We start from the raw sequence: 16,581 nt of genomic DNA, 5'->3' as shown, positions 1-16,581 counted from the left end.
TAACTAAATCCATAGTTATATAATTTATTTAAGCCAACGTCTGCTTTAACTAAATCTCGTTAAATAGTTAAAATTAGAAATTATAAAATTCATAAATTTAATTGGAATATGTTGTAATTATTGTATGGGAATTGTTGTTTTGAAATTTTTAACTATGACTAAATGTCTAAATCCCACAAATGGATGACACATTAAATTGATCCAACTTTATTTTTTAGGCCCATATATATAGTGCATACAATACAATTTTATTTGTTTTGGTGTATTAATGTTACTTATTTTATGATTCGTTGATTTTTTTTCTTTTTTTCCAGTCATATATGTGGTAAATGTTCAAGCAACTCAATTTATTTTTCCTTTTGTTCTTTCATAGATTCATTGTCATTTTCTATAAAGAAACTTTGTTATGTTAAACTTCATCTGAGATTAGTGTGGAAACTATTCTTTGTAGCGTAAGGGTTTTAGAAAAATCGTTTTTTGTTGAAACTACTGTTGTTAGCAATTTAGTTGTCCGTCTCAATTTTTTTCCTTAATTAGCTATATTATTTAGAAAAAGTTGGAGACTGTGAAACTTTATATGAGATTGTTTCTTTATTTATATTCTACTTTTTCGTAATTAATAATAGAGTTTAGAAAAAATTGGAGTCTGGATCTGTGAGTGCTTCAAAAAATAGATTTGTGAGGTATAGCTATAATATATATCTAAGGATTTGGAATCCTTTTTTCTTTCGTAATTAGTGTTAGAGTTTACAAAAAAATTTGAGACTCTCTGAAGCATTGAAAAATATAGCCAGAAGGTATAGCTATAATATATATCTAAGGATGGTATACAAAGTTATCGAAAAAATAAATAAATAATAAAAAAATAAAAAAAAATTGTAAACTGAATGCCATCGTGAAACAAACTACTTGTCAACCAAACCAGAATATGATGATTCATTAGCATCTTCCTTTGAATAACGAGCGTCTGGTCACAATTAAAGTAGGTGATTCCATTGGGCACTCATCAAATTGGATTGGGCAACCCCTCAAAAAAAAAAGAAATTTTACAAATTTGCCATATTACAAATTTGTCTATCATTTTAAGACCTCATTAATTGATTTTGGACACCTGACATGAAAAGACATACTATGGATACCCATAGTTGTTGTACATAATTAGGGATACCAACATCACATGTTTCACTTGTAAGTCGAGATCTAGATGCACTTGGCATCTTGATTCGTACCAGATCCTATATTTGCTATAAATCTCTTCCTTTCAGCCATTCTCATTTCATGGTTTTTACACTATCCTTCCATCAATTATCCTTCCAAATGGATCAACCAAGAAAGATAGTACCCGAGAAGAACTACCTTTTTTTGATGATGGCCTATTTTCTCCTTTTTTATGACACGTAAATTATATCGTCGAGGATGGATGCCTCTTCTATATCATGCGTGTTCCTATTCCGAGATTTGGTCTTGATATTCTACCAATTTAGCTGACCTGAAAATGGAAAATTCTGTTTCCATGCCTGGACAACGTTTTGAATTAACTAAGGAAATTATCTCCGACATACTTCAAATTCCAATGAATGACTCGGGGTCGATCTTTTAGAGTCCCCATTTAATTCCGTCAAAAGTTACTACTACGGGCCACCGTGATCTCATGGCGATGTCGGAAATAAAATCACGTTGTTCTTCAACGCTCTTTGAAACAGAATCAACAAGCTGTGCTCCACTGGTTGGGACACAATGTGGTGGGTACGTCACACCAATCTGAAGTCACCAAGCCTCAACTACACCTACTTTGGATTATGCAGAATCAAAGAGATGATTTTTGTATAATCCAACACCTCCGAACGCAATCACCGGAAGAACAAAAGGTTAGCACCTCTCAGCCTACTTTAGTCACGAAAATTATGATGCTTTGGGGTTATCCAAATAGTTTCTCCGAAATACCTCTTCATAAAGCATTTGTTACTATACTTCCGAAAGACTCGCGGTGGTTCTTGGACGCCGGATACTCTCGCCCGGATGAAATGGATGGCCAAAACTCAAACTCGCATTTCTTTGATGAAAATGCCATGCGTAACATTTTAATCCCATGGAAGGTATTCAATTTCTTCATCAATGAATGAGGGAACTACACGCGACGCCGTGAAATCATCATCAAAAGTCTTATGGATTTCCAAGAACGTCAAGCGATGCATGATGTTGATCAAGAGGCAATATTGGAAACTCACTCTCAGTCATTAAAAAATCACTCTTCTAATAGAGAATCAAACTACGATCTCCGCAAACTGGGGACCCTTCAAATCCAAATTTTAGCCAACAAATTGATGAACTGCGATTAAGGTTGTCCACGATCTGCATTCCTATCACCATCCTTATCATCATTCTGAACCATTAAAAAAAAAAAAAAAAGGTTGCATTCTGTTTTTTACAAAACTCAACTTTCCCCAAAATAAATAAAATAAAATTATTATTATTAAGTGTTTCGTCGTGTGCTCCTTTAATTAAAATTTTTGTTATCTTTGTATCTTCTTTTCTAAGAAATGCCTACTAGGATTGTCATATTTCAAGTTGTGATAATAACAATTTTAACGTGTTCTTTTAAACTTGATTACAGGAGGTTTTATCTTCTTGCATACTCATTCCTCCATCCAGTCAAATTTTCTTGGACATATTTCTTCTCATATCTTTCCCCATCACTCCACTCCATCAAACATGGCATCTTCATCGAACGTAGCATCTTCATCAAACAAGACACCTCCAAAACTCATCCCTGAGCAATCATTTCAGGCCATGATGGATTCCAATACTTATGGACTTCATTTCCGTGATTCCATTACTAACATCGGGTGGCCTTCCCTTGTTATTCGCCCTGACCAAACTTATTCTCTAAGTTTGGCAGCCTACTTTTATGCTAATATGGAAGATACACCAGCATTCAACGCTGCTCATGGCTTTTTCTTAGACGGATTCACAATCAAAGTTAGTGGCACAAACCATGTCTTTTCAGAGGCAACACTTGCCATGACTTTAGATCTTCCATATCACGAGCCGGCAACAACATGGCCATACATTTATCACAACTCTACTCGTTCCTTTTCATGGCCTGCTTTTCGCGCAGCATACGGTGATGGTCTTGAAATTAAAGATGAAGGAACTAAACTTGGCAGATGGCTAGACATCACCATTCCCTTAGCCAGCATGACCATGAACATGGGAAATGCGATGTTGTTTGTCTTTCTTAACATCATGGGAGATTGGCATTTTTCTACCGCCAATGATGCTGCATGTGTAGTCTTCAATGCGCTTACTCAAGGTCATACATTCTTTGATATCTTAAACTGTGTTATCTCCAATTTGAAACGAGCTCGTACTTTTCGGATCGCGATATACTTTTACCCGTGAATCGCTTGCGAATTATGAAGACACATTTCCCACAGTTTTCACCTACTTTTCATGACTGGGTCAAAGTAGATTCTATATGCCCAGCAAACAAGATAATTTGTTCATTAGGGTTTAGGCAATGGAAACGTCCTGCACGATACTTGAGACATGTTCGTTGTTATCCAAATGATGATAAGATGATGAAGCATTTGAAGGAATCTGGTGAACAAGAATGGGCCACCATTTGGGAATACGTTATCTTTTGGCGCGATACTAAGGAAATGCATTTCACTGAAGAAGATGCCAGACCTTCACCACATCCTGAATGGTAAACTTGAGTAGGAATTGTACATATATCTAACTGTATATAGTTGTATATATATTGTGCGATACTGTTTTTCTTTGTTTTTTTTTTTTTTTTCTATAATATATTATGTTACCACAACTTTCTGTTCCAGCAATCCAGCTCTAATTTTGTTCACGGTTATCAGGTAATTCCTTTCTTTATCTATTTCTATTTCGAAGACTAATCATCACTCTGTTTGGGAGTGATTTTAAAAAAAAATTAGGCAACTTGTAGTCTGTATATAGTTTGTATTTTCTTATTAGTAAATGTAATTAGTGACAAGGTCTTGTTTCTTTTTCAATGATGAAAATCATCTATAAGTCTCACATTAGCATTTGAATTATGATTCGTTTTTAAGAAACTTAAGCTAATACGTACGCAATAGTTTTTACATCTTTTCATAAGTATTCATGCACTGAGTATCATTGATTGTACATGACAGTAAGTTTCTGGAACCCACGATTAGTCTACTTAAACTATCAATCCTGTGAGAATCTAACCAAAAGCCTCGATATGAGTGATTTGTGAGTAATGACACAGAGGAGTAGTTTTTCCGAATAGAGAAAATCACGCATCAACTTACTTGATCATCATCCGAACCCTAGGCGAGAATTTAGGCATTCTTTGGATCGACATAGCTATAAATTATTACCTGTTACAAATTTTACTGCTAGTCACTCCACTGAACCTTTCATCAAACCTTTCACTTTCACCAAAAATTCCTTACCCATATATTAACCCCAAATAAAAGAACCTACCTAAGTTATGAGTATGAGAAATAGGATGAAATGTAGAAAAATAAAAGAATACTTGTTCCAAATAAAAGTTAGTTACCTGCTTCAAAAATAAAAAAAATATAAATAAATTAATAAACAGGATCATGTTTCTTAAGCCTTTAAGAAAAAAAAAATGAAATAAGTACAAAGGCTTAAGAGCAAGGTAGGAAAACTCAGGTAGGAGCAGGAAAAGAAAACAAGGATTTCTCGAGTGTAAATATCTTGAAGACCTTATTCTCTCATACTTATCATTTTTGATCTTCCACTTTCATTTCTTTCTACACTATCACCTAAGCCCCATAATACCTAATAAAGACCTCTAGCTCAATTAGGAGTAGGATGATGTGATAATAAGTAGTAGATGTGATTGATCGACCTCGGCTCCTCTGACTGTCATCGAGTATGTGAGGAAAAGTGTGCCCACCGCACACTAGAGTTAACGAAAACCTGAGTGGGAAAATTATGAGCGAATTTGTGTTTCGACACATACATGTGAGAACCCATTTAGGTACGCTCTCCAAAGGATCCGCTTGACAGCCCCGCTTGTGCAATTCAATGTAAATTCACTGTATGCATGCTCATATGTAGATGTTTTAATTATTGTATGCATATTAACTTGAGTTTCGAAAGAATTAATCCTCGTTCCCCACTAAGGAGATGTATAGATATCCTCGAGATTAATTTAGGAAATAAGCTTTTGTTAATCGAAGTCGTTGTAGTATAAATGAAGTTTGTGAGTATCTTCTCTGGAAAAACTCTCACGAGGGCTATAACTTCGTCCACTAGGGAATTCCTAGTGGTTTAAGGCCTTGTTGCATATGGTCAATGCAACCGCACTCTGCTAAACGAGACTTAGCTTAGAATGCACGCTTTGGCCACTTATCTGTTTTAATGTCTCTTCTTTGCTTGGGACAAGCAAAATGCTGTTTGGGAGTGGTGTGATAAGCACCCAAAACTGTATTATAAAAACATGTAGAGACATAACATTTCGGTCAATTTTGTGATTAATAATCATGAAATAATCGCATCTTCGTGCTTTTTGCAGGTTTGAGCAACTAATGTAAAAATTATGATAAAGCCAGCATTTAAGCACGGAATAGGGAGTATACACATGTTTTCCGATCAAGCCCATCTGAAGCCCAACAAATTCGGACTAAAGCCCAAAGACTCAACTAATACAGAATCCAGTTAGAAACGGAATTACGTTCACAGAAGTGTCAAACTTCCGAAGCTCATATCTCTTGAACCAGGACTCCGAATGCGACGAGTGAGCTGCTCCGACGATCAGTGCGACGAACTCTACGCATAGGCGGGAAGTTGTAAAAATGCCAAAAGACCGGACTGCCACTGGACACTGCATGTGGACCCACTAGGCGGGCCCATAAGATTTGATGAGTCATCATGCAAGTCAAGACAAAGGTGCAAATTTGACACCTTGCATAAAGTTAATGAGTTGGTTGGATTTAGGTGATGATTATCTAAAAAAATGAAAGGTGTCAAATGGGGTTAGTTGTGGATAAGTGAAAAATAAATAAGAGAAGAGTGTTTCACGTGGGAGAAGAGAAAAAGGCTCTCTTATGTAAAAGGGGGCTGATTTTGGGAGTTGGCTAGCTTTTACTTCCTTGACTTTTACTTTTGATTTACTTCCATGTCTTTACTTTTAGTTTTTAGTTTTTAGTTTTAAGAAAAAAAGCTTGTAACTTGTTAATGGAGGACTACACCTTCTAGTTCTTGAATAAAAACTTCTGTTTTCCTTAGGTAATTAGTTGGCTTTGTATTCATCTCTTCTCTCTATCTCTTTTTACTTATCTTACTTGTAGTTTTAATAAAATCCTAGGATCATGAGCTAAAACTCTCCCAAGGGGAGGGTTAATGATGCTCATGTGAGGATCAGGCTAAAAATTTAGGATTCCAAAATCACTACTTAAAAGACTTAGGTTCTATTTTTCATCTTGTCCTAAAATGACAAAGATTGACAAATATCTGATCAACTGTTGTAAAGTAGAACTAGGAGTTGGAATGATATTTCAGAGATGAAATATCATTTCAATTCTACATACTAGCATGATATGTTTAGAGATAGGTATATTATGTTAGGGATTTGAGATGGTAGTGACTTGTTTCTAAAAGACTTGTAGCTAGGCCTTGCATGAGTAGAATTAATCCTTCATTATCTTTCTCTCTCTTTCATTTAACTATAAACAAACTTACAAATTTTAGCTAACTAGTGTAAAAAAAAAATCTATCTATCAAATCCTTCTCACTTAGTTCTCCAAGGTGTAGATTTCAGTTGTGATCATTTAGATTCTTGTCTTAGAAGTTGGAACGAAATCCCTACTCGAACTAGATTGGCATTCTAAAAGAAAAATAGTGAGTAAGGTGTGTGTACCCTACGTCATATTTCCGGTCCAAAGTATACTTTCGACTATGAACCGGTGTAAGACATCAAATGACCAGGTTTGGGGCAAACACTTTGGATAATCCGGTCCTCTAATCCGTTAGAGTTCACAACGGGTTTAGGGCCCATCAATGTGTGTACCCTACGTCATATTTCCGGTCCAAAGTATACTCGGACTATGAACCGGGTGTAAGACCAAATGCGGACCCAGGTTTGGGGCAAACACTTCTGGATAATCCGTCCTCTAATCCGTTAGAGTTCACAACGGGTTTAGGGCCCATCCGGTGGCGAGTTCGTGGACCCCATCCGTCCGGATCATTCGATCCAAATACCCGATAAGATCCTAATGCAATCCGATAAGATCCGCACAAGGATAGAATGGAATTTTAGAGAATGATCCTATTTTAGATATAGTCATGATAGGATTCATGAAAGAATGCAATCTCTGAGAATCCCTTTCTTGGCCGCCAAGGCAGGGGATTGCTATATATACGGAGGCTTCTGCATCCTCCAGAACTACGTTTTAAGAGACTTGATCCCGGATTCTTCATCGGGTAATGAGGGCAACCGTAACGTTGGTGCAGTCTCACTTCCTCAAAAATCCCAATCCCCCATATCTTTCGAGCCTTCGGAAGCACCATCACATCGGGAGTGCCGGGTTAACATTTTGCCCCGACATAAGGAATTATTGAGTTTTAGCACGTAGTAAGTAAATTTCTAAAAACACTGAAAAGTGCTAAGATCATGTAATGCAACAGTTTGTATTCCCCCCTCTACAAACTTTCCGGCTACTTCGTTCAATTACTGAATTTTGTTATTTTGCATTTACTAAACAATGGATCATCTTCTCCAATTTTTTCAGTTAACTAGCAATCTTTCTCTCCAATCGTGAGTTCCTCAATAAGTTCCACACCCATCTCCTTTTGTTTTATGATTTTTCTTAAGTGTTGAAGTTGCTAAGGTTATTAAGTGTTGAACTTTGCTAAGGTTATGGCCTAAAATTTTTAAGGAAAGCATTGCTCAAGGTACGATACAGTTTGATATATTCAATAGAGAAATGTTTCATGGATAATACATTTGTTGTTGTTTCATTCTTTGTCATTAAATATTATCTTATTACAATTACTTACTTTTAATATACACAAAGCACGCTACTGTTAACACTATTTCATTTAGGGATGAAGGAATGCACTGGGATGGAACAGTTAGAGCATGTAACAAGAATGGTTTTACATCCAAAAACACTGTCCTACCTACAAATTCATCCAAACGCCAATCACCCAATATTAAAGACCACTTGAATTGAGAGTAGAATGATCATCTTATTTGATAGGATTATATACTAAAAGCATTACTTTTGTATTAACTCTAATTCTTCATTTTTTGAATAAGAATCATATGGGCAAATGTTATGCATATTATATATGTTATTAGTTATATGCATGTGTCTAATACTTTATGTTGTAAATGATATGGTGTGAACACACATAAGATCATATCATCAGTACCTTATAAAGTATAAGTAATCGTTCACAACCTAGATGGATTTGGACAAACCATTAGTACGGTTGTAGTATAATCTGGTATTAGTCTATTTTGACTATAGGATTACACTAGTACACTTTGTGTGTATTGAACAGGACCAAGTGAGGTTGTTTCTCCTTATACTGACTATATATATATAAGAGAACAAACGTCTCTGTTATTATGGATGTTTGTCCTCCTAATCCAGATATAATAACGGGCACTTACGTGCATTGTACATTACTTTAAATCATCAATGAGTGAGATTCATTGGTGAATTAACAAACTTCGATGGATTGGGTAATGACATTGTATGTAAGGTGTCTTTGCTGATTATAGAAGGAATCGTGGTCCCGCAAAAGTGGGTTGATGATGTCCCTCGAGGAGCTCAAAAATTGTCATGTAAACCCCGCAGTGGATTTATTCCGACATGACAATGAGGTTGAGTGGTACTACTCAAGGACATAAGAAGTTGATTAATGTAGTTATCAGTAACTTGACTTAATCAACGGATATTCGATATCTTAAACACGAGGAGATCAACGAGCATATAATATGGAGCCCATAAACACTGACACATAATTTGGGATTAGGGCGGTAGTGCAACAATGGCCTTTAGTGGAATAAGCCATTTGTTGACAGACTTGGGCCGTATGTTCGGGGCGAATATAGGAAGCCCAAGCCCGTCAGGAGACCCAACCCTAATTTCTCCTCATGGTCCCTGTTATAGCCTATAAATAGAATACTCTTTCTCTCTGGCCGAAATTCACTATTCACTGGTTCTGAAAAAGAGGCAAGAAAAGTAGATCCAATTCGCTTTACGATCTTGAGAGAAAGAAGGGGGTTGGTAGATCGTTGTCCACACAACGTCTAATCTATTCTAAAAGAATACAACAGAAAATCAAGGGGTTGATTGTTGATTCGGATTCATAAAGTTTGGATTCTCAGAGTTATCAAACCGGATCTAAAAGGTATGTTCTCTATCACAAATTGTGGACACCCATTGATTCCGTTGCACGTGGTGTTCGCGGTTTGTAAAAATATTTGCATTCTGAATAACGATTCCTACATTATTGTGCAAGCTAAGAGTCTAAATCCAGGAGAAGTGCTCCTACATTGACAAAGCCAACAATGACCTAGAAGGGAAGGTGCTAGATTTGAAGAATGCACATGTCATGAAATACCGAGTTGTCCAATGCACATGAACATCATATGAGAACGTTTCATGCTCAAAATAGCTCCCAGATTATTTTATGGTGACTGATGATTTTCTTTTTTATGTATTATATATGTTTAAGGGCCTGTTTTCAGGAGATTATACTATATTTTAACTTTCCTTACCTTCCATATGCCATTCTTCCGTATGCAGATTCAAAGTTGTGTTTGCAAGTGAAAATATATTTTTTTGCTACTTGACATATTAAACGAGTCAAGTAATGGGATCCCAAGGGAACTACATCCCTATTTTTAATTGCAAAATTTTATCTTACAAATATTATTTTCCCATTCTAAAAGTGAAAACCAACAGCCAACCATATTTCATAATTTTTGCAAGTGCAACGGGCGTGCCCATTTACTAGTACTGATAATGGCATTTTTTTGTAGCATTTGTGACGAAATCTATCCGAACCAAATAAATGAAAGCGACCGTTTCTGAATCCTGATTAGCAAAGACGTACCTAGCTAAACTTAAGAATATGGTTTCAAGTGTTTTTAAGCCATTGTTGTGTAGAGATTTCAAAAATTCAACAAGTTTTTTAAAGTTTAAAATGATGTATTGAAAAACTACAATCGAATTATAATTATATTCGAATTTACTTACTACCAAAATTTCGACGCTTTGGCAGATTCATAGGTTTGGGACCAAAATTTCACACCTCAGCTATCCGAAATTCAGATTTCTGAAATTTTGGTAGGTTCATGAACTTCTGAGTTCTGACTTCTGACCCTGTGTGGGGCTTTGTTCGTCTTTGAATGTTAAATATACTTACTAAGAAATATTTCCTTTACTAAATATATATTGACTATTAATGGTTTCCATCAAAATCACTAAATATTCACTTTTTTTTTTGTCTCAAAATTTAAAGTGATAGTTGTTATTTCCGATTAGGCAAGTATTACATATAATCCCATAAAAGTATTTCCTCTATATCTTTATATTGGCTCGGCTTGGTTGGTCCGGAAAAGAGGGCAAATCTTTATTTTAGAAAAATTCTCCCCGGTTTCCATTTTATCTGTGCTTGGTTTGGTGATAGGCCCATATAAAAATATTTGACAAAATAGAGAAAAAACCGGCTAAAATTTTGCTATTCTAAAATCGTGTCAAAACTTTCCCTTAAGTTAAAACCCATCACCCCGGCTACAATTCAACATATCTCAGTTTTATCTTCTCCAGCTACCGAGCACTTTTTAATTTGTGAAACATTTTATTTTGCAAAATCTTCCAAAACAGAAATTTACAAATTTACATCTCATTCCATGACCAAGAGGAGCCATTCCTTTTTTCGATGAACCTCTATGTCTTTATATACTGGCAAAGGGCACACGCTATATTTCAACTAGCTAGGCAAATAAACTTAATTAGCATCCCCCAAACTTTTTTTTTTCTCTTTCAAAATTAGCATGGCTTTGAGAAGCAGCCATGAAATCCCTTTATCGGGTGCATTTGCTTTTCTTGTCATTTGTTTATTCACTCTCAATATAGTTTCTGCCTCAACAACAAGACCCAAAGGTTTCAGCCTCAACCTCATCCCAAAATACGCAAAAGGATCACCAATGCACCAAATCAGTAATCTCACTGAAGAAGAAATGTATGAGAAAATACTTAAATTATCTTATGACCGTGCATATCGATTATCATCAGAGTTAAGTTATTATGCCATTAAGAACAGAGAAACTACCAACATATCAACATACCCGGAAGAGCTTCAACCCGACGTGCGAATAGCATTTGATTCATTGTATGTAGTTGAGCTCAAAATTGGTACACCCCCGCAACAATTCTATTTAGATTTTGACAGTGGCAGTGATTTGACTTGGGTTCAGTGTGCTGGATGTACTAAATGTTTCCCAGTTAGAAATGGTGACTATGAGTATTCACAATCTAGTACTTACGAATATTCCACTTGTCAGAGCTCGATTTGTACTCCCCAAATATGTGAAATGAACAAGTGCTTGTATGAAATCGGATATGGTGATGGTATAACGAAAGGTGTGTATTTGAATGATGACTTCAGCTTCTTTTCACCAAATGCTCCTGATAACATAGTAACCTATAGTGGGTTGTCCTTCGGTTGTAGCTTAAATACCACTTTCCACTGGGGTGGTGACAACGATGGCCCTGCAAACGTTATAGCAGGGATCTTCGGCATGGGGCGTGGACCTAAATCGTTCATGTCGTCAAAGAGCGAGGATGACACTTTTGGAAAGTTCTCCTACTGCTTAAAACGCTGGTTTGAATCTGTTGAAGGAAGTTTAAGCGGCCGCATAACATTTGGGGATGACATTTCTTTTCCAGGCGGTTCTGATGTAAGATCAACTCCCATGGTAGGATCAGAAACTGAGCTTGGTCATGCTGTGACATATTATTATGTGAACTGTATCGATATTAGTGTTGGTGGAGTTAAGCTTAATCTTCCTCCAGAAACTTTCCGTTTAAAGCCTAATGGTAGTGGAATGATTCTGGACACGGGATCTGCAATAACTTATATTTACAGAGATGTGTATAATCGTATGGAAGCTCAAATTAAACAGTTCTTATCGCGTTATAACTTGCAGCCGTGGCAGGGTGTAGGCAAACTATCGGGAATGCTGTGCTATGTTAGACCAGTGAGCTTCCAGGCTAGTGATTTGCCAACACTCACATTTCATTTTGATGGGGCTGACTTTGATCCTGCCCCTGAAGCGGTATTTCTTCTTCTGGACGACCACTTCTGCCTGGAAATTGTTCCTACAGATGGTGCTCTAAGTATTGTGGGATCTTATACCCAAAGTGGACACCAGTTTGTGCATGATATTCCAGAAGGGAAAATCTCCTTTGCGAAGGCAAACTGCTAGACCTAATTGCAGCTGCTTAAATAATGGAGGGGCAGATGGAAGAATTATGTGCGGGAGAGAAATAGTTGTCCTCCTTTGGTGTGAACTTTCTTGTTTTGACAGTTTGTGCAGATTTTGTGGACACCAGTTTGTGCAGATTTTGTTTCGTTTGTTTTTTTTTAACTGACAGTGCAGCAATGCATTCTGTTCCTGGGACATTTATACAACACTGGCTCCCCAACAGTAATCCACTACACTATTACCCAAGCTATCTTTATAACTGCATTATAATATTGTACAAGTAATCCAACTCAAGACCATTTGAAGGCAGGTTTCAGATGAACAAATTTGATCGAGTTTAGCCTTTTGAGTCTGAGTCAACAAATTGGGCTCAAGGATTCGAGAACCCCAAAAAGTCGTCGAACCAAGTCTTCTCGTCTAAACATCATCACTCTATGTATAGGATTTTTTTTTCGATAATTCACTCTATGTATAGGATGCATATGAAGATTCTGCAAAATTCATGCGGCTGTGTTTTTTCGCATCCCTAGTTTTAGTGTTACTTAAACCACCCAATCCACAATAATTGAGCAATGCTACATCAAAAACACCTTCAGTGCCAAACACCTCCACACTTCCATAAAGATATCCGAAACTGCGTTTCACAAAACACCTGTACATAACACTAAGAAGCATTCCTACTCTAAATATCACCTTCAGATCCTAACTCTAAGAGATGCAACATACACAGCCGAATGAACACAGCAGAATTTTGTTTTGATTATACCAAAATGATCACATACATCCTATTGCAGGACGCTAACCAAGACATGACGGAGACTCGGAAGGGGCCAAAGTTTTAGCACAAAAGTCAGGACAGGGTTCTTTAGCATTTGTTACAGTACCTAAATAGGCAGAAGAGCAATATTTATTGGATTTCACATGAAGATTCATGGGTTTCCTGAAAACCACATGGGACACAGACAAACAAATTTGGAGTCACTGGAACAAATTGGCATGATACTACCATCCACCAGATTGAAGACACCTTTATTGCCGCGTATGCAGAAGTAAATACAATTCTCTCTACATCCTGGAATATCAGATGCCACAACTGAGAATGACTCGTTCAGGCCCACAAACAACGCAGAGTTACCAATAGTTTCAATTTCTACCCAAATTTTATCGCCAAAATCTGCCTTATGAACCACAAACCGTAGGGTCGCATCAGACTTGGTATAAATCCTTGTCACCTTCAATAGGTCACAACGAGTTGCCACTAGACTCACTGATGAAAGGACCTTCAATATTCCAGAAGGAGTTGCCACTAGCCTCGTTGATGAAACCTCATTATATGATATAAGCTCTGAGGTAGTAGGCGGACAAGAGCCGTTGAGGCCCTTCAACACTGCAAGTCCACTATTGGAGAGAGAATAGTATTCTCCCTTGAAAAACGCCATATCCTTGTAACAAGAACTACCTTGTATTTCAATCCACGAGTCATCCATTCCCGGCCTAGTAAAGAACATTGTCTCCTGAATTTCCCTCACTAGGCGCCCGCAGATTATGATGACTATATTAGGACTGTGAGAAATGGTATCTATAGTGCCATTATACACAATACCATTTTCCACGGAATACTTATATCGAAGTCGTTTCGAGTTGGCCATAAATGAAGGAAGATCCAAGACTTCCCCAGTGAAAGGATGAAATAGTTGCATATCTGAATTGACACCAATAGTAATTAACCATCCAAAAGAACTACCGCAGATTCGATAACCCTCTCGAATCTGCACTTTGTAAGCAATTCCATCCATAATACTATAGAAACGCAGCATACCATCACGGTAATAGTGGTCTTGTCTGTTGCATTTATAACGATATCTATCCCAGCCGAAAAAACGAGGGAGACCACTGTTATTTACATTTGGAAGTATCAACCATATTGAATGGTTTTTTCTGTGGTGAATTTCTGGCGATGACACATATTTCCATGTAGAGCATACACTGCTACACCGGATTAAATCAAGAAGACTAAGCCGTTTATTGACTCGACCCAAGAGTTCATCAGGTAGTTGGGTCCAGTCAACGGTACTAGCATCTTTTTTCATACTACTTATTTCTAACAAAAGAATCTTAATATAAAGTACAATGAATGACTACTTGAAGAAATTAGATGCAGATTTTCACAAGGAAAGAGAGATACCTGGAATTGAAAGCAAAGAAATGCTCTCGGCCAAAAGATGGACATGTATAATGAATTACAGTACAAACTACAAAGATGAAAACTGCGAGAATCTCGCGAAATGTCACTACTTGAAAATTTCGGGTTATCAAAAATAGACATGCCACCTTGTCCACCCCAACTGTAAACCCTAAGTTTTGCTCCATTTGTCAAGTGTGCTTCGGATTTGGGACTGTATAATTATGGCACAAACACCACAAAGAAGTTGTAAATGGCACTTACTCAATGTCTTAATATATATTTATATTTAATCCCGTGTTTATCGCGATACAAACAAAGAAAAAACAAATCAAATTCTTGGGGTTATACCTTCCAAACCAGATTTTGGGTTTAATCTCCCAGCATAAAAACCCCTCATTACGTACTAACACATAAAAACCCTCTATTTTTCTAAAATACCCAAACTAACTAAAATACCCCCACGCATAAAACTCTAGATCTCAAATTTATCTTCTCTCTTTCTTCTCGCCGCATTCTCTATTCTTGTAAACCCTAGATATCCTGCAAAACCAAATTAAGATGACAAAACAACCGAAAAATAAGAGAGGAACAATCAACAAAACAAAAAAATCGAAAATTTTCATGTAACAAACAAAAAGAAAAGCAACTACCGATAAAAAGACGAAATTGGAGGTAAAAATCTTTTTTTTTTTTAATTTTATTTGTAAATAAACGAAATCTAAGGTGAGAATCATATTTTTTTTTTTAAATTGTTTGTAAATACAATTTTTTTATGATAATTTATATTTTTATATATGCAAATGCCTAATTTATATATGTATGAATTTGTAAATTACATATATAGTTTTGTATTTAAGCATATTTTAAGTTGTCTGAAATTGATATTAGTTGACACTCTGTAGTTGATATAAAGTTCACACTCTGTAGTTGATATGAAGATTTGAATTTGTATCATATTTACATAGCCTGTGCAAATTTGAATGTAAATTAATATTTCTATATGAATGTAAATTTACATATGTATGCTTGCTTTCATCAGTATTGTTTTGGTTACAATAATAACTATGTAAATTTATATTTTCATATATTTACTTTAGCTGAATTTGCTGTGTAAATTTATATTTTCATATATGTGAAAGTAAATTTTGAAATGTCAGTTTAACAGACTTATTTATTATTTTCCCCTTTATTGCAACAGGAGGTAAAACCTACTAGCTCTACCAAGGTATTTTGTTATACTATTTTGCCTGTGCTAGCACTTTTTCAAGAGTTCAAATGAAGAATTAGAGATGTTTAGATTGCCAAGACAAAAGAAACTCTTTTTGGACAAATTTTTTATAGTTTTTGTTGAAGGACATTGGAGAGACTGAGTTGAATGGGGAGGAAGAGGCAAATAGACTGGGAAAACCTAATTCGATGTACAACTTAAAGGAAATGAATATGATATAAAAAAACATCTGATATCTATGTGGTGGAAACTAAGAAAACATTTCAAAGAAAGAATATCATGAAATGATGTGTTGTGTTTTATTGGTGGTCTGGTGGATCACTTTGGGATACTAATTTTGTTTGAATTAAGGACATAAATCTTTGATCTTTTTATGTAATGTCAGTTTGTCTTTGAATTCTGAATGTAACTTTTGGATACTAATTTTGTTTGAATTCTTGATCTTTGAATTTTAGATGTAATGGAAAAAATGAGTCTGATGCCTTTGTCAGATTTCCATAGCCATGTCAGAAAAAAGTTTATCAGAATTCATATTTGCATATGTAAGTTTAGATTTGCATAGACTGTGTCGCCTATTAGATGACAAAAAAAACGTTTGTGAAAATCCATGTGTATATGTAAATTCATATTTACATAACTTGTGTCACCTGTCAGATGTCAGAAAAAATATATTTGAAATTTCATATT

The 16,581-nt window shown here is 36.0% G+C and overlaps 2 protein-coding genes across 2 annotated transcripts; one reads left to right on the top strand and one right to left on the bottom strand.

Moving 5' to 3' along the window:
- Window positions 1-11,036: 11,036 nt before the first annotated feature.
- Window positions 11,037-14,716, top strand: LOC147499095 (aspartic proteinase nepenthesin-1-like). The gene has a single exon (XM_086560913.1). The coding sequence runs from the start codon at window positions 11,048-11,050 to the stop codon at window positions 12,479-12,481; it is 1,434 nt and encodes a 477-aa protein (XP_086417039.1). The 5' UTR covers window positions 11,037-11,047; the 3' UTR covers window positions 12,482-14,716.
- LOC147499096 (F-box protein At4g35733-like) lies at window positions 13,411-14,571 on the bottom strand. Its single transcript, XM_086563413.1, has one exon. The coding sequence runs from the start codon at window positions 14,569-14,571 to the stop codon at window positions 13,411-13,413; it is 1,161 nt and encodes a 386-aa protein (XP_086419539.1).
- Window positions 14,717-16,581: the final 1,865 nt, after the last annotated feature.

This window comes from Coptis chinensis, chromosome 5 (genome assembly GCF_015680905.1).
Source record: "Coptis chinensis isolate HL-2020 chromosome 5, ASM1568090v1, whole genome shotgun sequence".
Lineage (NCBI taxonomy): Eukaryota > Viridiplantae > Streptophyta > Magnoliopsida > Ranunculales > Ranunculaceae > Coptis > Coptis chinensis.
This window is presented reverse-complemented; position numbering and strand designations above follow the sequence as displayed.

Bases quoted from the DNA above. Each gene is read 5' to 3' on its own strand.
- LOC147499096 (XM_086563413.1), bottom strand. From the start codon at position 14,571: ATGAAAAAAGATGCTAGTACCGTTGACTGGACCCAACTACCTGATGAA.
- LOC147499095 (XM_086560913.1), top strand. From the start codon at position 11,048: ATGGCTTTGAGAAGCAGCCATGAAATCCCTTTATCGGGTGCATTTGCT.